General features: G+C 38.5%; 1 protein-coding gene across 4 annotated transcripts in view; it reads left to right on the top strand.

The window, feature by feature from the left end:
* il1rapl1a (interleukin 1 receptor accessory protein-like 1a) overlaps nucleotides 1–22,636 on the top strand; it is a 238,461-nt gene that overhangs the window by 110,655 nt on the left and 105,170 nt on the right. For all 4 annotated transcript variants that reach the window (XM_088415704.1, XM_088415702.1, XM_088415701.1 and 1 more), the window contains exons 4-5: nucleotides 1,155–1,341; nucleotides 4,006–4,159. In XM_088415704.1, coding sequence (XP_088271830.1) covers nucleotides 1,155–1,341; nucleotides 4,006–4,159 — 341 coding nt within the window. The remainder of the gene's footprint in view (nucleotides 1–1,154; nucleotides 1,342–4,005; nucleotides 4,160–22,636) is intronic.

Genomic DNA, 22,636 nt, shown 5'->3' with positions numbered 1-22,636 from the left:
CATTCTCGTCCTTCCTGTTGGCAGGCCCGAGAGTTTATCCCCTTACTTATTAGCGTTCCCAGGCCCCGGCTGACTACCCTCCAACACCTTCTATCACTCCTCCATAAATCGTATATTGGTCGCGAGTGTGAATTATTGACTCACCAAAGATGCTGAATACGTAGTTACTGATAAACCCACAAACGTCGTGAAACAGCGGGAGGGGCTGAGCAGAGGCGGATAAAAATTAGAGAAAGGACATTGCAGAGGGAGCTCTCAGTAGGGCACGGATCCTCATCAAAGCCAAATAATAATGTCCTGTAGGATGCATTATGGGAGAGTTGAACTCCTATATTAAGGTGGCAATGTAATTTTCAATATTTTCTAAGTAATTGCGGAAAAAAACACCTCAGTCAGAAACAATCAAGATCATGATGATCACCGACCTAGTAGGGAAACCTAAAAAAACATAGGAAAAGGTTTGCGACATGATTATAAGCTCACACAACTTTTACTAAATCAATGTTAATCTATATAGCATTTAAATGAAAGCCTGAGGCCCAATTGTTCAAAGTGAGGCTTTTTTAAGACTCCCCTCCCATAAAGGCCAGTCAAAGCAAGCTGCCGATTCCCAATTATTTCACTGGCCGCCAATACATGCATCCATTATTTTTTTTTGCTCTATGCTGTTAACTTGCCATTATACAAAATTGCGACACGTTTTAAAGGATTTCCCTGTTATCATATGCCAGGACTCTCCCTAGCCTTAGATTTAAGGAGCAAAAACCGAGCAAGCATTGATGGAAGACTGTGGAGTGGGAGTCAAACTGCTGCTCAATGTATCAAGCAAAACAATGCAATCTTGGGTAAACTTTTGATTCAGCTTGTCCTTGCTCTAAATGTACTCAGATTTATTGATTATGTGAAATTGTGCCTTTGTGTCAATGTGAGAGAATGGTTGGGTTATTCCTGTGATTGGCAGGTGATGTGTTCAGGGTTTGTCACTACTTCTTGTCTTAATTCAGCTGGGATACACTCTGCTTACCACACAACCTTGAACCTTAAAGAAGATCTATATAGAAAATCAATATGTACTGAAGCAATATATACTGAAGCAGCATGGTTCAAGAACATTAAATGTTTAACCAAGGTTTTTTTTTTCTCTCCATCAACAGGAATTCCACCTATTGCATGAAGGTATCCATGTCGTTAACCGTCGCAGAAAATGACACTAACTTATGCTACAACTCTAACATGCGACGAATGGAGAAGGCTGAGCTCAGCAAGAGCAAAGACATACTGTGCCCCGACATCGATGACTACACTGAGCCCGGCAAAGAACCAGCCATTACCTGGTACAAGGTGAGTAAGGGGCATATAACGGAAACTTTAGTTTTTCATGGCTTGTTTAGAAATTGTCGCTGATGTGTCCGCCTACGCGCCAAGTGTGAAATTGAAAGCCTAATAAATCTTTTGTAATCTGCCTGTCTTTAATAATGTGTTGCGTAACGTTGGACCTAATTTAAATAATAAGCACCCCCCCCACACTGGCTTTATTCGACCGTGACATGATCAGATCAACTTACGTTCCCTATGGGTGTAACACCCTGCTATCATTTTAATCATAAAAGGTAAGCAGGGTTGCAATGAGTTTAGTTGTATGCACAGATTAGCTAACATAATTGGCTTCTGGTAGATAGCATACGCTACATACATACAAACCGCATTGGCGTACTTTGGTTTGGTTACATGTCCAAAGAACGTGAAGTCCTTTGATACTCTGTTGTGATTAAGGGCTATATAAATAAATTTGACTTGACTTGGGACAAGTCACAAATCCTACAAGACGAGCTGTTTTATAAGATTGAAAAAATGGCTATCAATTTTTCAATTTTCATTTTTTTTTTTAACTTATTTTGTAATTAAGCAGACTACAAGAACAGACAACAGGAGGGTCTTTTTCTGCCTTAAAAATGCATGCAGCTTGAGTTAGCTACTGTGTATGGCACATACAGTATACACCGATATGCGTGTGTGCTCACGAAAGCAGGCTTATTTGTTTTGAATTACTGACGAAAGCACAAATGTCCAGGATGTCCATTTTGGGAGTTCAAATGAAACAACTCGACTTTTATTTCCTAGTAGCCACAAGGTTCAAATTGTAATTGAAGTGTATGAAAAGAATTGATTAGTAGATGTTGCGCCCTATTAAAAGCCAAAACTTTAAAATGCATTTTTCCTATTTTAACTTGGCACAATAAAATCGCTGTACCTTCATCAGGAACAACCAAAAATCAACAACAGCAACAGCAGCAAAGCACAGAATGTGGAAACAACAAGGAGAAGAGACGCCTAGCAAATACAGGGAATAATCTGATGCTATTCCTGTGCTTTGGCCACACCTAAATTGTCGGTTAATGACGGATGAGTCTCAGCTGTGCAGCCAGTAACTCATCCCCAAGGCAAGGAAACAGGAACCTCCGCAGCAAACGAAAAGATTCCAAGGAGGAGACAAAAAGCCAAGACACGATCAGTAGGAAGTGATCAGTAGGAACAGCAACTGAATCAGTTTGTCATGATCAAAATGTCACTTACATCTATTAAACTTCCTTTAAATAGTAATCTAACTCGAACTTATATGAAGCACTTGAGCAGGGCTAGCTAGCAGCTAATTCATGCTAGATGTTGAACAGCAACAGGAACCGTACGAGAAAAATGATGTATTCAGGCAAAAGTATGCCACAAACATGTAATTACCAATCTTCGGATAGTTACCTTTAAATTCCTTTCATCACTGGTGATTTTGCGAGAAACGTTAAGAGTAATCTTTATACCCTTGAGAAACATTACTGAAAATTTAATTTTCATCAAATTTGCCTTTCTAAATGTTATTTAAACTGACTTTCCAGATCAATTAAACTGATTTTAAATGGATGAAAATCAGTGCAATATATCAAGTACTGTATTGCACTACTCTTTCAATAAGATGGAAATAATACACACAAAAGGGGAATATGTTGTAGTGAGCTGCCCTGGGTAACAATCGGGTCTCCTAAAAAGGCTGATCGTTCTCATCACAATTCAAAATGTACATGCTCTCATTTTTCCCGGGTTCTCACCTTTTTTGGGTCCGGTAATGGTTGCGGAGAGTACTGAGCACCTCGGTGAAGGGTTCAAACCAGACTAATCACAGGCAGATCAGCAGTAGATTAGCTGGATGGCCACGACCTCTAGGTTTTTCCAGAATTCAATTACATTCCAGGTAATGACAGTGAGCGCTGGAAACTGAAGTTATTTGGACCACTGCAGGGCCACCGTGATTAAATTCAAAGAATGCCGGGAGGAACGGAGAAATGGAATCCGCAGTGCCATCGATGTATTGGCCTGAGTGCCTAAGATCTTGTCTCAGTCAGACATTAATGAATACACATGCAGCAACTAAGAACATGAAACGTGTTCACTGTCATGTAACTAGTATTGCATTTTAAAGGTACTTTAGGCCACTAAATGGAAATGTACAGTAGCCGTTAAAAGTTGCTAAAAACACCTTCACATTCAAATGTTCTCAGCCATATTAAGAGGTCAAAAAAGCTATAAACATTTGAGGTCACAACGCATCATCTACATCACAGATGTAGAACTCAAAGCTCTCAGGTCAGATCTGGCCCATCCGAGCTTTTGTATATGGTCCGCAAAGGCAAATGATGGGCATTGACTACTTCACTCTTATATATATATATATATATATATATATATATATATATATATATATATATATATATATATATACATACAATTTTTTATTTTTACTCTTTTTACTGGCCTCTGATTTAGGAATCATAGTTTGTTGTTTATTTGAACTATTTTTTCCCCATTCAAAACAGGGCTTGCCAACTATTTATTGTTTCAGCAGATTATACAGTATTCTTAAAGTATATTTTGCTGTCATCTTAAAATGAGTTTCGCACCTAACAATTGCGCGATGACATCTTGCCATTTTAAAACGGATCATGCTTCAATTCCCAGGAATGTCATCCAAAGCAGTGGCGTGCCAGCATCATCCAGAAGCGAGACACCCTGTCTTTCCAGGAGGTGAAGGAAGATGACATTGGAAATTACACCTGCGAGGTCCAGTTTGGCGGCTTTGTGGTCAGGAGGACGACGGAACTCGCCGTTACCGGTAAGAGGTGCCCAGGGTGACAAAAGGCGCGCCTCAAGTCGGAGGCTTGGGGAAGCGTGGTTAATGTTGGATGAATAAGTGTCAGTGGTTTGCACTGGAGGGGTATTTGAGGCAATGAATTGATGGCAAACACACAACATGAACACCGCTGAGCACCACTGCAGCATCCCGCTGTTGCGCTAATTGCTGCGGGAGGCCGGGGTCGGCCCGCTACCATGTTTCGGCTTCGTCTTCCACCTCAGCACTTTGCCGTCTATTGGCAGTGATACACTGTACTTAAGGTAATAGGTTAACCCCCCCAGCGACACTCACAGACACAAACACGCACACACAAGTCAGGAGCTCCAAGAGCAAAGGCCAAGGTCTGTAGATTTATTGTACCCCGATCTATTGTTGTAGGTCACCAACTTTGAGGTGAAATCACCTTTTCCTTGATAACCTGGTCTAAATATTCACTGCCCTTTGGTATCATTGTCATCTCGACCTTTTAATTGAATTTATGCTCAAACTCAATTCGTTCATTTGTTTTAATGTTTTCAATTCATGTTAGGGCTGCAACTAAAGATTTTTTTAATAATCAACGAATCATGTAATTATTTTTTGATTAATCTGATATTCAAAAAATATATTTTTTCTTTATTCAAAAAACAGATAGTATTTCAATTAGACAGTACAAAAACTTGAATTTAAACCTGGGTTTAAGGTTGGTTACCGGCTTGTCACAAAAAGATAATCAGTATTATTTTTTTTCCAAAGAAAAAGCAGAAGTTTTATTTTGATTTAATACAAAGATAAGTTTGGTTACACTTAAGACTATAGAAATTAGAAAATATTTTCTAATGAGAGATTGAAATGAAGGATTCAGTCTATTTTTAATGGTCAGGTCTAAGTGGAAAAAAAGGTCATCCATTCATTTGATGATGAATTAATTGTAGATTGATTGCTTACCATATTTTTTGGACAATACTTTAAAGAGCACCGGCTTATAAAAAAAACAAAAATGTAACAGAAGATTATTTTTTGTCATGCACAGGTCATGCTTTAGTAGAGAGTGGTAAACATTTGTTGGTGTTATCAAACACTTTTTCTTCCCGCATGTACTTCAAGGATAAATAATTCAGCGCTTGAGAACAAGCTAGCTCCATGTTGATTGTATGTTTATTCTTCACTGCTTGTTCCCCTGAAGGCCTTGAGTTAGATTGACCTCCGCGTTCATCTATGATGGTGATCATAAAATCTTTATTCAGCTATAAATATACTCCATCATTCAACTTAATGATACCGTATGAGGCCATCAAAGGAGGTCAGCGAAAGATCAAGACATTTTCTTTCATTCACCGGCCTTTCCTTATTCCGCAACATTTTGTGGAAAATCATACAAGTCAAAGCATATATTTACTTTGACGACGTAATATTAGGCAATGCTCCTTCAAAACATGCATTTATTTTCTCCTTGTCCTTTTATTCTATTAAAAGCAACAAATTAGCCAGAACCTAGCCACTGAATTAAACCGCCCGTTGTTTTTAATATCCTATCCCTCGTTTCATGCATTCACGCCTCTGTGCTCAAATGCACACCTAGAAGCGCACAAGATAAGTAATAAGTCATCAAATTAGGGGAGGTAATTACATGTGACACCCCTGTGCTTGAATGCAGCACCAGGTTGATGCGGGGATCCCATTATTGCTTCTTTTCTCGCAACACAAGAGATAATTACCATTGAAGGATGCATCCCTGACAAAACCTTCTCGGTGACTCCTTCCGAGTTATTCAATATTCAGCACGTTGAAAATCATTTGATGGTGTATTTTTTTTTCTCCGTCACTTAAATGCTATTATTTGTTTAACTATAAGATGGAACATTTTGGGTCGATCACATTGGAATTGGATTTTCTGACTAGTTTGTTTTCACCAGATATGCTGTAGAAATAATATATTTGATGGTTGACCAGATTAAACAGGTTAATCTGATTTGGGTGGTTGGAGAAAAAAAAAAACTTTAGAGTTGACAACATGTTGCGATGCATACCTGCATTTTGTTTGACAGCTATGAAAAAGAAAAATAATAGGTCATCAACGTTTATACCTGGATTTACTCTAATATTTTTCTTTCTTCCAAGTGTAAATTTTCAATTTAACTATTAAGACTAGGAGCAAATATAGAGTTGTTTGTTTTGAACATACGCCACAAATTTACAGTATACCATAACTAATCAATAAGTAAGTCTAACATAATAATTATATATTGCAAAACATCAATTAATTATACTTAGCAATAAAAACATTCATTGACTACAAATAAATTGCAAATTGTACAACAAAGATGGGGCTTCGTGCAATGGAAGTATAAATAGAAGCAATAAAATCTAAAACTACTGTAGGTTCCACTGATATTTGAACTCAGAACACTGGATGCAAACTGCAAAATGCTTAAAAATTACTCTATGGCTCCACTTAGCATTTCTGATCCCCAGATTTAGATTCCTAACACCCATTGGGTTTTCCCCCCAAATCGTTTTGTGTTATTGCGCTCTTTAAACGAAGATATTGCGATCCACTGACTGTACATCATCGCCCTATCAAATGAGAGCGTGTTTATGTATATTTCGTTCCACCCTGTTGAAAACCGACCTCGCGCATACTTTAAAGTCCAAATAACGTCAGAAGAGTGAAGGTTACTCTTTCCAATATGCCGAGAGGATGAAGAAGGTCATTAAGTTTAAGTAATCTTAAATAAAGAGCTCCAGATGCCTTAACCCTTTCCTGCAGTGTGACGACTATGAGTTCTTCATCCGCCATGTAACGGGAGGACCATTAGAAGCAGTCGCACAGACATCATCTGAGCCGAGGTCAAGCTTGTAATAGAGGTTAACTATGGGCATAAACACGGGCTCAATCAGATCCACGAGACCCTTAATCAAGCGCCCATGATCCTCGGGTTAATGGAAATGTAAAAGAAACGTAGTCGCCTTTGGCTTGGTTAATGTTGTCTCATCTCACATCTTCATGTCACACTCAGGGAACTGACCTAAAGGAGTGCAATGATAAGTCATTGGAACCGCCAGAAGCATAGGTTTACGACTCAATCCTTGAGGGCCCGAATCCTGTTTTCAATGTTTCTCACACAAACCTGATTCAAATGATTAGCTTCACAAGCAAGCATTGCAAAAATAAGGATACAAATCAAAGGAAATCACAAGGTAAACTTAGCCTCTGTTTTTCTCTTTTTGCCTTAGCGGCACAAAAAAGTGTCCTTATGTTGTAAAGATTCTAAAAAAATGTGATACACAGCTGACAATATGCTAAACACTATAAAGGTATCCGGAAAAATACAGTCTGCAGCTCAGGTTGGTGTTAACCGAGAAAAAAATATTTTGGGGGGACTGTAAGACACACCAAATTATAAAGCACGGTCTCAATGAACAGGCCAGTTTTGGAATATTTCCATATAAAGGTGCAGCGGCTATTTACAGTTATATAGAGAAAACAAATAACACTCAAGCTCCAAAATGGTGGAGGGGACTGATCACATGATTGACTCTGGCTATATGGAATTTTGCACACGATTGGGTGACTAATCCATTCGACTGTTGGGTTTCCTTTTTAGTTCACCACAGCGTCACTAATACTACAATAATGTTAACAGCAGATAAAAAAACCCACAATCGCTGAATGTATGTGTTGAATTGGGATGAAAACATTATATGGCGCAAGCGAGGGAAGTATAAGGAGAACAAGTGACTGATAAACCAAAAGTAGAGCAACGATAGAAAGGCATGGAACAAAGATATATAGAGTGTGTGTTGCTACTGTATCTTATCCTTGGCAGTGTTTCCCAGCAGAAAGCGTGTGTTCAAGACTATAAACACACTATTATCCTAGTGTTTATCACAGCGCACATTATCGTTTGCCTCCGTCGGACTTACTGTAATGGAGTCGTTTGGTTTGATGGATGCCTCAGGCACCCCTTTCTATCTGAGAGCACACTTCCTACCCCCTCCCCTCCATTCTGCTTTTTCTGCATTCACTTGCTTCACAAACACCTGCGCGCATCGTGTTCACCACAGGCCGCTAAAACTGTGATTGAGGTTACAGCCCATGTAAATGTAGCGCTTGGCAAGGCGGATTGGAGCAGCGCGGGGCAAGACGAAACCGAGAGTGGGATAGTTAGGGATGGGGAAAGCGTAATGCATTTGGAATCTTTACATATTAAACCTGCGAGATGGAACGTAATGTGTGCTGGCTGCCGGTATTTCTTTCTTTGTTTGTTTGCATTTATGCTGTAGCAATTACTGGCCACAATATCCACAGTAACAACCTAACCAATATAAATCAATAAATAAACTTAAAAGCAAATCTTGGACAAAGAAATCTGAATAATGTCAATATTTATAGGTAGCGCGGTGGAAGAGTGGGTAGCATGTCCGCCACACAGTTCAGCGGCCCCAGGTTCAATTCCAGCGCTCGCCTTCTGTGTGAATTTTGCATGTTCTCCATGCGCCCCGCATAGTGTTTCTCAAGGTACTCCGATTTTCTCCCAAAATGTACATGGTAGCTGAATTTGACATCCCAACTAGCCCTTAAGAGTGTTTGTGAGTGTGAGATGTCATTCGTCTCTTTTTGTCTTTCAATTCAGTGGCAAGCAGTTAAGGGTGTCCCCCGCCCACTGCCAGAAGACTGCTGGGATAGGCACCAGCAAGCCAGTGACCCTAGTGAGGATATGGGGCTATATAGAAATTGAATGGATATTTTTTTCTGATCATTTCCCTTAGAATTTCAATTAGATAGAGATTGGATAACCCATTTTAACAGTTTCCATATCCCTGTTAAAAGACATGGTTTTAAGTTTTGTCTTTGCCTTTGATTTGTTTGTGCCTTTCCAAATCTGCTTTCCAATTGGTCTATTCTTACTGAATTTCCTTGAAAAAGTGTGTAGCATGCACATTTGGTGACTGTATGCCTGAAAATATTCTATGACACTGAATATCCGTTCATTGGTAGTGACCCTTGAAAGCCAGAAGGAATCAAATATAATATAATATAATATAATATAATATAATATAATATAATATAATATAATATAATATAATATAATATAATATAATATAATATAATATAATATAATAATATAATATAATATTGAATTCAAACCTAACATTCTAACATACTTGGTTATATCATTCTATTTATCATCAGCTAGTCCATTTTTAAACTCCCGCAAACTAAATTAAAGCAAATAATAGTGTTAAAATCCTTGTAAAAAAATAAATGAATAAATAAATAAAATGTAACCATTGACTGGTGATTTCTAAAATGAAGTTAAAATGGAGCTAATATATTTTTAATTAGTGCATGCACTTTGTTTACCGTGTATGAGACAGAACAATGTCACTTGCTTATTTATTAAATGTATTTTTGACCGAAACTAAAGCATCAAGTAGCATACCCAGCTGGATTTCAGCACAGCTGATCAGTCAAGCTTTATAATTTTGCAAATTAAGATAAAAAAAAAAGAACAAAGCAGCAAAGATGCTCACTCAGCCACATAGCTATCCTATCAATGCTCCCCTGCATTGAACAAGATGGACAATATCCAAACTGGTTTCACTCATTTAGAGAAGTTCAAAGAAGCCTGCAGTCATTGCTTATACTGAAATACAGCTCACCTCTAATGATGCAGACACGGGACTTACTCTCACTGGGCTTGCAGCCACCAGTGAGACTTGACAGGGTCTACGAAATCCCAATGAGGGAGGATTCTATCTCTATGCCAGTCAACAGTCGTGGAGCACATCAATGTCAAACACACTGCGTGTACTGCAAAAATGGAGCTGCTGCCGATGTCCCTACACACCTTGAATCTCCCCTTGGAATTGCCCTAGATTTTTCCCACACTCATACATTCACCCCAAGGCCTACCCAAAAATGCTGTAACAGTTATAAAAATGGTGCAGCAATCATATTTTTAGGTTAGATGTCTTAGAAGAAAAGGATATGTCTGTAGACTTCAGGAGAAGTACTTCTGTATTTAATCCCGTCAGCACCAATTCATATTAAATCAGTTTGAACATTTTGGGTTTTTTTGTCATTCTTTTTTTTTTTTTTTTACCACTTAACAGTGCATAACAAAAGAAAATGGGTTCCAACATTGCGAGTAAAATAATTGTCACTCTGCAGTTTTCTCTGACATTTATGAGGGTCAAGTATCCCCCAAAAAGTCACAGGAAATCTTGGCCAGCCCAAATCATTACCGTCAGTTTTTTTTTTCTTTTTTCCCCTGCAGGTCAAAAGCAACAAATTTAAAGTTTCCTTCATCACTGCTGTGATTTTCTCGTAGTAAATTTTCCTGCAGTATTTAAATCACTTAATTTATCTTCATTTTATTGTATTCATGCTTACTGTTGTCATGTTTTTGTAACTGTCCTAATTACATGTCTGTCTATTCACATGAATCTTGTCATTGTCGTTTTACACAAATTTCACAGCTGTGGGGATAAAATGACTCTAGCTCAGTGGCCAAGCTCTATATTGTAACAATGGAATCACATATCTATTAATTGATAATGCTTGATGACTTATTTGCGCTATTTTAATTTATAAACCAATGTTTCCATAGGAAGTTGCATTATTTCCAAGCTGAAACTTTACACACTTTTTTGCATATATAACCACAAGTAAACCTAAATATGTGTAAAATCATAACTTACTTGCATCACAGACACACCATATGCATGTATGTAGTGCTTCCATGAGCAAATCTTTTTAAAGTCAATTATTCTATCGATTACGCCAAATAAAAATTAATATAAAAATTAAATAATCAGGTAAGCTACTAAAGTTGGATGTAAGTTAAAGTGAGTAGATATAACTTTATATATCTTCTGTTTTTTGTTTTGTTTTTTTCCAGTCACCAACAATATGGCTTATGCTATCTAGTTAAAAATCATGATTAGCATTAGCGCGCTAGTGTTTACCACGTGAGGTCAAAAAACGACAAACTACCATTTAGTTCACACATAGATTGTTTTATATGTTCATTATACATGTAAGGGTGTCCTTAAAGTCACTTACAGATAACGCTACATTCCATGAGTGAACCAAAGTGCTCAAGAAGAGCAGCCTATTATCTACTACGAGATCAAAAATGCCGTCTTTTCCTTGAAGAGCAGACCAGGTATGTTTCATCACACCTGTACAAGTATAGGGCAATGAAATTTTACTTAAACCGCTCGAACCATCCAAAAACCAAACAAAGAAAATGACCAACAGAGAGAGGGAGGACAGAGAGGCCTGTACGAAATATAGGAGAGGAAGAAACGTACATATTTCTAATGAGGGCTATAGTATAAAAAAAAAAGCATTGCACATCTTAGATGTCACCACAAAGCTCGAGACATACATGTATGATACCCCCTGTGTGACATAACTAGGGAGCCCCGTAGGAGGTCTCTTCACATGGACAGAATGCAGGGACCGACTGAGGTGTTGGAGAATGGTTGTGTGTTTTGTGTGCGTTTCGGTGGATATGTGATGGAATGTCCTTCAGATGAATCACCAAGCAAATTATATTGATGCAATGGAGGCTGCCTAGTCCTTATCAGTCCAGGTCACTTGCTAGGAGTGGGGAAGGGAGATTGCAGCGGCTAGCAGGATTCCTTCTTCAGTAGAAAAGTCCAGATAACTGATGTTTTGGATTCAGCAATGTGGTCAACCTTGAGTTTCTATCATGTGACTCTCAATGGGCTTTCTATCAGCCGCATTAGCAGTCAATTCGAGCCAACTTCTCAACGATGACAGTCAATTTGTGTTTGTATGTATCCAATTTGCGATTGAGTTCACTCATCATTCACTTGTGAATTTATTTTCTTTCTTTCTTTCTGGTCATTTTATGCAAGTTATTATCCATTGGGCTTTCAGCTAAATGTGATTTACTACATATCAGCATTTATTTGTAAAAATTGTTTGAGTGGGCTTAAAATGACTTCACAAACCTTTTCCGATTTAATAGTCTTCATTTCATTTCAGGGGTTATCACATTCTTTCATCCTTGCCATCACTGGAGCCTTTCTGTTGTTAAATTGCTCACTGAGCTGAAGTCTCACGAGATTAGCTGACATTTGTATTCAGCAAGGTGTGTGTATGTAGGCCTTTGTGTGTGGAGGTGACCCGGGACATTGCTTCATCACTGTGGAAGGCTGCTTTCCCCTAGAAGGTCACCTTAAAAAGCTTGATCACTTCAAGTGACCTTATAAAACATTACAGCCTATGAGCATGTGCATCAATAATGTGTTGACTATGGTAGCAGAGGGAAATCTTATATGCGCTAACTTAGTAAAGTAGAAATCTCATGACTGATCCATGGGCCAGTGAATGGCTATAAGGATGAATGGCAAGGAAGTGGTTGGCGATGATATGAGAGCAGGGGGCAAGATAAGAGGTGCCGTTTGAGAGAAGCCAGATGGGTTTGCTCTCAAGTGAAACCTTTTTCAACTGTGTCTATTTGACGGGAACACAAGGTCGAATGTACCCATGGGCCAAAGGATGATACCATCGCACCTGAGATATTATAAGTTCCATTTACCCCGACAGCAGTTGACGTTTCCTGACGTATACGCAAACAGTAAGCGCACTGAGCCCACATACTGTGTCAGTAATTGAAATCACACCTATCACATTTGTGTGAGATGTTCTACCTTTGGCCTGTCATCCATGACGATGCACTCCAAGCTTAATGTGAGATTCTTGAATGCGGAGCAAAATGTCATCCGCTTGTGGACAAATAGGAGAAAGAGTCTTTACAAAAAAAAAAAAAAGTGTGCATATTTTCATGTCCTCTTAATGTTTTATATTTCATAATACACTTCTCAATGCATGTTTAGAAGCTCACCTATTCAAAAATAAATGGTTTAAAGCAAACAACAAAATAATGAGTTTGTTTTTTCCTTTTCTCCAGAGCATATAGCTCTCTTGGTTAGAAATTATTATTCAAGGCTGGCTCAAAATTACTTTCACAAGAATTAACTTAATCAAGTAAACTATATAATGTTACATGGTTGTAATTGCAAGCACAGCCACCATAATCTCATGTATGTGCCAACTAGACTTAATGTGATCGCGATTTTTGGAACCAATCACCATCGCCAATTAAAAAGAAGTAATAGCCAATGAACTGTCCAGAGATGAAGTAAAAGTCAAAGGAATGGATGCAACCACTTATTGTAAAGAAATTACTGTACAGTATTGTTATGAAAATATAGAGTAAACACAGCACATGACATTCTTATACCTATTCTAACATTCTTATATCTATAAAATGAATATACTTTGCAACTTATGACATCACAGCAGGTCACCCATTTTGTGTAGAATGGAAAATATCTGCCAGTAACCATAAAGCCGATCAGATATGAGTGAAATGTATTTAGGCTTATTCAGGTTGTATTATAAAACAGTATAAGAACTTCTGTTACCACAACTAAGCCAAGACTTCCTTCTTGTAGTGAAAGATGATATTACAACTTAAAACAACAGTTAACACTTATATAATGGTAGTTCAGTACCTGCGGATGTGTGTTTTTTTGGAAGTCTTTCTCTCAGTATGTTGTGCTTTGTTTTCCTGTTATTTTTACGGAACTCCCCCATTTCCCATCATTTTTATTGGAAAACATATATTGGCTGTTTCCAAGGATTATCCCACAAAAAAAAAGAATATTTCAATTGTTTTCAATTCCACTGATAGCAACGACAGCAACCGCATGCAACCCATGAGACACTTGACAACCATCACTTTTTATAGTTTTGAATCAAGCAAATAAGCATGCTTTAGGATGCGGGAGGAAGCCAGATCACCTAGAGAAAAGTCACACAAGCATGAGGAGAATATGCAAACTTTACACAAGCTAGCCGAGGAGCCCAGTTTCCACCCCCAAACCCCGAACCGTGAGCCTGGTGTGTTAACAACTTGGCCCTGTGCCCCAAACAATTGTCATCATTAACATATTAACTGCATGTGCAATAGCCTCTTTTACACAGGTCCCATAAAACTGATGCATCAGAGCAGAACATCCTGAATTTATCCACCTGAGCCATTTACACAGAACCCAGCGGAAGCAACGGCAGAGAGGAAAAAGTCACCTATATTTCTCAAATATTGAGATATTTTTTATAATTGTAAGACTACATAATTCCGTTAGATGATGCATATTTCACAGCATCGATCAAGACTGAACTTTTCAGTAAATCACATTTAATATAGTGACCAGTAAATGCATACAGTAGTTGCCTTATTCATATTTTAAAAGGTCGCTTTGACTGCAAAAGTTGCTTATTACGCAAGAATTTGCCCTATTTCCTGTTGCACCACTACACACGGTGCACGTGCGTCAGAATGTGCTGAATTATTAAAAATATTTACGTTGACATGTTGGGTTACAATCAAATACTCTTTGATTTCACTGATGGAGTTGATCATCAAAGTGTATCATTAGCAGAATAGGGTGGAGTACAATGGCTCATTAGTTTGGGGTCAACATTGGCTCTTTCTCCCCCCCAAGCCTATCTTTGTGTGAGTATGTCCTCTCCACCCCCTTCTCTTAAGTATTCCCCGATCCGACTCACTCCATCACCATTCTACAGCTGTCCTCCTCAGCTCCGAGCTCACATTGTTTTAATTCAATTAAAACTGACATCAATCTGCATGTGACGAATGAAATTTACATCCCCCACAATTAATCTTGGCTGACCTACCCTGCTCCGCCCACTCAGCCACACTCTCTCCCCGCTTATTATCATTATCTAGCTCTATAGAGCCGCTACTGGAGCATGAGCGAAAATTAACATCACAATTCTGTCTTTTGAAGTTTTTTTTCGTCACTTTTTTTTCCCCTTAAAAGGGTGTGCGCTTCAATTATTATTTTTTTCTTTTTTTTCCCCAATGCGGAGAATGCATGTGCAGATTCCATCGGGGGCTCTGTGGGATATTTCCCACTTGGCCTGAAGGTCATTTTGGGCACCGTAACGCCACAAGCAGGAATGGATGGAATCACATATTAGGCGTGACACTCATGCTCTCAGGCCTGAGATTACATTTGAGATGTTTGTGTGATAAATATGCACATAGCGACCATCCGCGCCTGTCACGATGGAAGGTCATGAGGAATATAAGTGTGTCCTATATGGAGCAAAATGCACAACATAAGATGCACGCTTATAAAGAAAAGGTCATTCAAAACATGTGAGTTATGAACCCAAGTAAAATACAAACAAATCCTTATTTGTCAACTCGAAATAAACGTCACATAAATGACAGAAATAGGGACCCGAGTCTATTGTATGTGACTAGGGCTCGAGTTTGGATGATATGTGGCTTAACTTGAGAAGGTAAAATACTTGAGACTTGAGAGTTAAAGACTAGGGACTTGAGATTTGATTGTAGTTCTTGTAGTTGTGTAGTGCAGATCTGGGGCAAGACCCTCAGATCATATCTTGCAAATGTAACATTTTTTTTTAACCTATTGAAGCATTTTGCAAAGATCGTATCTCGAGAGTGATGTGATACATTTCATTTATTTCAGCATGCTAGCACACTCCTGGTCACTGGAGATTCAGGCATGTTTTTCTTTCATCAAGAAAGAAACCGTCATGTAGACTGCTGTTTTTGGATGAGTGGTGCTATATAGAACATATTGTGAAGAATATTTAGTCATTTTTTGAATGAAGATACACTCTCTACTAGACAGCGCCAATACAATGAGCGATAGAGCTGTAAATCGTATAAGCAGTATAGCATAGCCAAGAATTCTGCCAGTTTGTAAATATGGGCCTTTGTGGCATTATTTTTCAAAAGAAGAGATTACATCAGCGTACATCTTCGGTTTTCGTGACCTTGCCTCTGATGTCTCCAATTTCTTGACTGAAAAAAGCCCAGCAGTGTTAGGAAGTGTGCTTCCTCCTATAATCTTTTAAAGGAGTGTGGCTTTTTTTCATTGTCACATTTTCTTCATCATAAAATGTAAATCATTCCCTCTGAGCTGACACCTTATTGTAATGTCCTTGTAAACTGTTTTTCAATCTTGTATAATGTGGATTCGGCCAGATTTATTACGCCGAGCCTAACGCCACAAGCTTGTACTGTACATAGTCTTTTTTTTTTTTTTTTAACTTTCGACCAGGTTTATGGCTGTTTTCCAGTAGCTCGACATTAAAACGTTTGAGAGCAGCGCTGTCCCTTTTAAATGTTATCAGCGTTCGTAACATGCTACGGCTTCCTACTCTGAAATTGTTTTTTTCTTGAAGGTCATATGCAAAAAGGCGTATAATCTCACGCCGCATCTGCTTCCTTTCACAAAACTCCTTAGGCCTCGTACACACGGGGACCTTGTCACTATCGCTCTGCTCACAGCACTAACAGCATGAACATCTCCTTCTGTTAGAGCGTTTCAATCTTCTCCAGCTTCCCAAAGACTTGGAAAGTGGACTCTAATCACCTATTTCCCTGCACTGTGATCACAGTATTTGGTTGAAGCTCCCCTTGAAATGGGATCATCTGATCACTCCAAAGTAGAATGGTCAGTAACTGTATTCACAGAGCGCTTTCCGTTCAATGAAGCTCCTCAGCAGAGCCTTTTTTGTCTCTTCTCTTTAGTTGTGACATCTTTAGACCTGCTAATTTGGAGCAGGTGTGTAATGCAGCAGAGGTTAACTAATTAGATCCCGTTCATGACTCCAATTAGATAGGGAATGAAGCCAGAGCCTTTGACGAGATGCAAATATCGCATGAAAGCGAGGGAAAATAGGACTACTGATTTCATCACGTCTACTATTATTCCTGCTGAGAAAAAAAAAACATTTTCCATTTATATGACTTATTAAGGTGTACTGTTAATTTATTCCATTCCCCTCCTATATTCTTTGTTCCATTTTAATGAAGATATATGTTGGTTCATTTGTTCAGGTATGAAACCAATAAAGAAAATGGAAAACGGAGCAACGACGACTGCTCGCAATTTCAACAAGGTTCCAAATGGAGAGATGAGAAAGCAATTCGACATGCTTGAGATCTAACTGACAAATGAACAAATTTGGATCAGCCTGTACTGGTTGCATGACACAATACAGTGTACATTCTTTTTTTTTTTTTTTTTGGTCTAAAATTGCCAAGTGATTGTCTGGCGACCAGTTCAGGGTGTATCCTGCCTCTCGTTTAAAAAATCAACATGAATAGGCTCAAGATGAATGACAATTCAAATTATTAGCTCATCAGCAAGCGCTACAGGAGCGTGAAGATTATCCTAATCTTTTGAATCAGTTGTGTTTAAGAAAGAAGCATCGACAGCATGCAGGATTGTGGCACTTGAGGATTGGAATTGGAGACCTATGATCTAGACCTTATTGTCAGACATCGATTCTATATGATATAATAAAGCAAGCTAAAGAACCATAGCAACTGCATGGCAAATGATTCTTGCAAAAGGTGGCATACAATGCAGGACCATCATGACTGGTGACAAATGCATGAATATAGTTACTGCATAGCAAATGATATAAGAGTTTCAGCCCCCCAAAAATACAATGTGTTTTTTTTATTTTTTTTTTACTATGCAAATTATGGAACGGTGGTTCGGTCTTGTAAAGGCAGAGAAATGCCAGTTTTTACAGTCGTATAAGGGGTGAAGGTCTTTAGTCCACGGAATGACACTTACAGAATAACCTTCATGTACTTACAGTGATTGTCGACGTGTCTTTCCTCATTTTGAATTCTCTAATGAAGTCAAAATGCATGCGGGGCCATTTTGACGTAGAGCAGGCACTGGCCTTTGTGTCCGAGATCTAGCTACAGTGCTGTTAATTGGCTCCTTACAACACAGTAGACATCTCCCTTTTTCTCTTCTCCTTGTTTTTTTCACTCCCTCCACCTGCCTTTTGTCTCGCAGGCGTCGCCTCGGCAGAGATGTGCTCACGGCTCCGTTGTAATCGGAGAGGCACGATCACGCGACAACCTTCCTCCTTCCCGTTGCTTCTCCTCGTAAGATATGAAAAGCCTGAAGTTCAAACACGGGGCTAAAATGACCGTCTCCATTACTGCGAATCCTGAAGAACAAACATCACTTTGGAAATACCCCAATATCAATTAAAATATATGAAGGTACTCATTAACAACCACAGAGGATAGAGTGTCACACGTTATGGGCTCAGTCTTTAATGGTCTAAATTAATTAAGGGCTACAATAGGAGTGCATGAGTGCCTCTTTGCTCGTTTGAGCACGCTTCTATTGGCATGTCTCCAAATGTACAGCTAGACTTGTCGCCGCTGTGGTATACACTCTTTTGTACAGAGCTCCAATCCGGGTTTAAATAAAGGAAGTCTTCAGTTTAACACCTAGTCGCGTCTCTAAAGTGGCAATATGAACCAATTTTTTACATAGGTCGGAACCTAATCCATCCAAATGCAGTAGTAAAGACGGACCTCCGGAAAATATGTGTGTAAAAAGCACTCCACATTGCGAAATATTGAGCAATCAAATGACAGAGTGGGCCTTCTTATGCCAACGTCATGCAAATGAGTACTTACTTGCCGCTCGTAACTCCTCAATGACGTATGTCCTCCTGAGACTCAGACTCGTTCATTTGTGTCCACTGTCATTTCCATTTGCTCTCCGAACGATAGTAAATTTAATTGCATCCCACTAAAACACGAGACATCATTGGAAAAGCCAGGATGTCCTCTACTGAGCACACTAGAACTTGCTAGGGTAGTTTAAACGAGTCAAAAGATATAACCCAAAAATAAATGTCCACAAAAATTAATGTACCGGATCTCAGGGGGCGATGACCATTACTGTTGAAAACCGAAGTCTCCCTACCAACGATGAAATCAGAACTAAGGAAGTCACATGAGAAAGAACTCTTACTTGGCAATGAAAATGAATAAAAAAATGACCAGAACGTTACACATGCATACATTATCCATCTCTGTCATTGAGCGCTCATTAAAGGGCAGTTTATAGAAGAAAAAAAAAATGTAATTTTGACAGTCCGTTCAGATGACACCATCGTTTTAAAGCCCTCAAGTGAATATACTGTAATTTGAATCAAGTGTGCATTTGGTTTAGACATACTTAGTTGATTTCAGTTTACACTTGGAAGTAAATCCAAGAATGTATATATGTTATTCTGTTTAGACTGAGAACAAATACAGACTCATTTTAGGGTAAAATGTACGTGTGTGACAAAATGTAGTGGGGGGGATACCTTTGAGGGGGGGGGGGGGTGATCCCAGGGAAAGGCTTTTATTTTGTCATGTAAAGTGTAATTTTCAGACATTTTACTTATTTAAGACTACCTGGTACCCTGTATAAACACTGGAACAGTTTAGGAGACATTTAAAGTCGATGTATTTTTTTTAATGTTAAAATGGCTACAGATTTAGTTATACTTATACAATGTCATGGAAAATCTTATTTATAGTCGTCTTTATAATGTGAAGTGTAATTGCAGTAAAATAAGGATTGGCATCTTTTTTTTTTTTTAATTACAGGCGCTTTGATGAATTTGCTTAATTGCTTTTCTGTTTTAGACTAACCTATACTATAAACTGTATAAAACGTAGCGAACAGTTGTTGAAAAATGATTTATATTGCTTTTTCTCTTTTGTTAACGTTAAAAAGGCTGTAATTTTAGGTGCATTTATAAAATTTGTATATTTCTAGTCAACATGCAGGGGGGACATAAGGTTTCCCATTGAGGATTGGGAGGGAAAATCACTGCAATACATAAAGTAAAATATTCCTATAATTCGTGTGACCAATCAATGTCCTTATTGATTGCTCAACATGACATTTATCTTTGATCTATCTTTTATCATTGATCTTGCATAAAATGGAAAATATCGGCCCATCTGATCAGCTTGATTGAGTTCGGCATAAAGTCTATAACAGACTACACACACACACACATATATATATATATATATATATATATATATATATATATATATATATATATATATATATATGTGTGGCCTTCCTAAGTTGTGCATTTTTGGGTTTGCTGGTTTCCGTCCATCAATTGCCACTATGTCACGACTCAGCAGTTAGTTTCACTATAGTACTCATTTTAATATTTTGACATAATTGAAGGAGTGAAAAAAATTGATAGGTGCATGGATGATGAGGTACAGGCTCTCCTGAGTTTTTATGGGGATGAGGACAGCGAGTGCTAATTTGCTTCAGCAACGAGAAATGATAAAGTATATCAACCTATTAGTACAAAGCTTGCCGAGCTGAATATAAATGAAAGCAAAAAACATGATTTGGCTCCATCCTCCTGCAGAATGACGCAACAAATGATGACGCGGGGTAAACAGACTCTTTTTTTGTTTTTTTTTGTTAGCTGTCATTCTACTTTTTAGCAGAAAAGGGAAATCTTGGTCCACAAAGAAAAAAATCCTGTCACAGTTTGCCTTTAGTCACAGGTGCTTCTAATCAACTTGCAGTCAAATGAGCTCATTAACTTACCTGTTAAGTTAAAAAAAAAAATACAGACGTATCTGACATTACATGTGGCAGTGTGCTGCTTGCCCATCCATCTATTTGGCGTGACCTTAAATGGGCAAGTCATGTTAGAAGCCCCTCCAAAATGGCAGAGTTGAAGCAATTTTGCAAAGAAGAGTTATCCAAAATTCCTCCACAGTGATGTGAAAGACTCATAACCAATTATCACAAATGGTTGATTTCAATTATTGCTACCAAAGTTATCACAGCTCACCGTTAAGGTTCAGGAGGCGATTACAGTACTTTTTCACATAGGGTCAGACAGGTTTATATTTTCCCTCCACGATAAATAAAATAATTATTTAGAAATCGCTTTTATATATTGCCGGGTTGTCTCAGCGTGATATTAATATTGGTTTGATGAAAAGAAACATATTCAGGTGATAAACATGCAAAAAAAAATGCAGGAATCAGGAAAGGGGCAAATAATTTTTTAATGACACTGTATTTAGTTATGCGGCCCAGAAGGGTGGTTCGGTTTTTTGCTTTCATTTGCTAACATAAATCATCTGTTTGGTTTGAGTTAGCTTTCTGACCCATTGCCAATGGGTTTAGCAAGTTCTTAACACCAGGAACACCTCAAATTCAGAGTACTAGGCCTTTCTGTCACAAAGCCACTCATGTCAGTGATGTACAGTATAATAACAAGCAGAAGAATTAAAGAAGTTACATTAAATAATTACCCTTACCATTTTTCTGTGCTGGTACCCTTTGAGAGTTTTTTTTTTTTTTTTTTTTTTTTTAATATGCAGTATGCTCAAAATTTACAAAGCACTTGCCTTTGGCTTGGTCCTTTGTCGGGTGATTGCGTGTGGTCATCTGCGTATACATTCTGGATGTGTATTCGGGTCACTAAATGCAGGTACACTAAGTTGTATGACGTGTATATGCTCCCCTCCAGCTATTATAAAGCCATTTCATCACTATCAGAGGATGAAAGTACTTACTATTACAATAATTGTCATTTGTGTGGCATGTGATGATAAGCAAGGTAATGTAAATGTTAACACAGCTTGGATTCCCATTTGTTTGTGTGCTTGTTTGTTTTGTACACCTGTGCATCCCTTGGTGTGCGCCGTACAGTATGTGTGCATCGGTGCGTGCCAGGCAGGCCAGCTGTAACAGCTGCAAAGAAAAGAGGGCATCGGCTCTGTTACACCTGTTCCTCCCCAAAGCCACGTTGTCACTTTGGACTCGCAGGTGTGTTTGTGTCTCGCCGCTACTCTCAGGCAAGCACACGCCTGTCTCCTTTTAGCTGGGGAGTTGTCTAAAAAGAACTGGCGCAGGCAACGATGGACCTGTGTCTCCATTTTTAATATGCAGAGGCTGAGGAAGTCGCCTAATTGCTGCTTATGGCCGCCGCCTCCTCACACCAATCGTTAAAGTTGACTTGCCGCCCATGGCAATGGATGAACTCATATAGCTCATAGACGGTAACTATTCCAAAATTTGATCTGATACAAAAGCTAGTTGACTTCTGATTCCTCTCAAATAAAGAAAATACGAAAGTAAAATAAACTCTGTCAAATTGTCCGTATCATAAGTCACGTGTGAAAAAGAGCCATAGAAACAATAAAACGTAAACTCACCCTTTCATGATGGGTGTGAAACATGCCAGGTTAGGAATGAAAATCCCCATCCACTGAAATCCTCCACCCACTCCTACCCAAATCACACACAGAAATACCTGTATACATACAAAATTTAGTTTAGAGTTTTATTGTCATATCCATAGCAACACAAACTGCACCGTGAAAGTCTTATTCCGATCACTTCCCCGAGCAGACTACATTGCACAATCAAGCAAATAGTAGGCAATAAAAAAAAAAAAAACAAGAACAGTAAGGATAATAATAACGAACCACTAATATATGAATAGACTTACATTGTGAGCATGTTATGGAGACGATGGAGTGAAAGAAACTG

Source organism: Hippichthys cyanospilos, chromosome 5 (genome assembly GCF_059441005.1).
Source record: "Hippichthys cyanospilos isolate Australia breed blue-spotted pipefish chromosome 5, RoL_Hcya_1.0, whole genome shotgun sequence".
NCBI classification, from domain to species: domain Eukaryota; kingdom Metazoa; phylum Chordata; class Actinopteri; order Syngnathiformes; family Syngnathidae; genus Hippichthys; species Hippichthys cyanospilos.
This window is presented reverse-complemented; position numbering and strand designations above follow the sequence as displayed.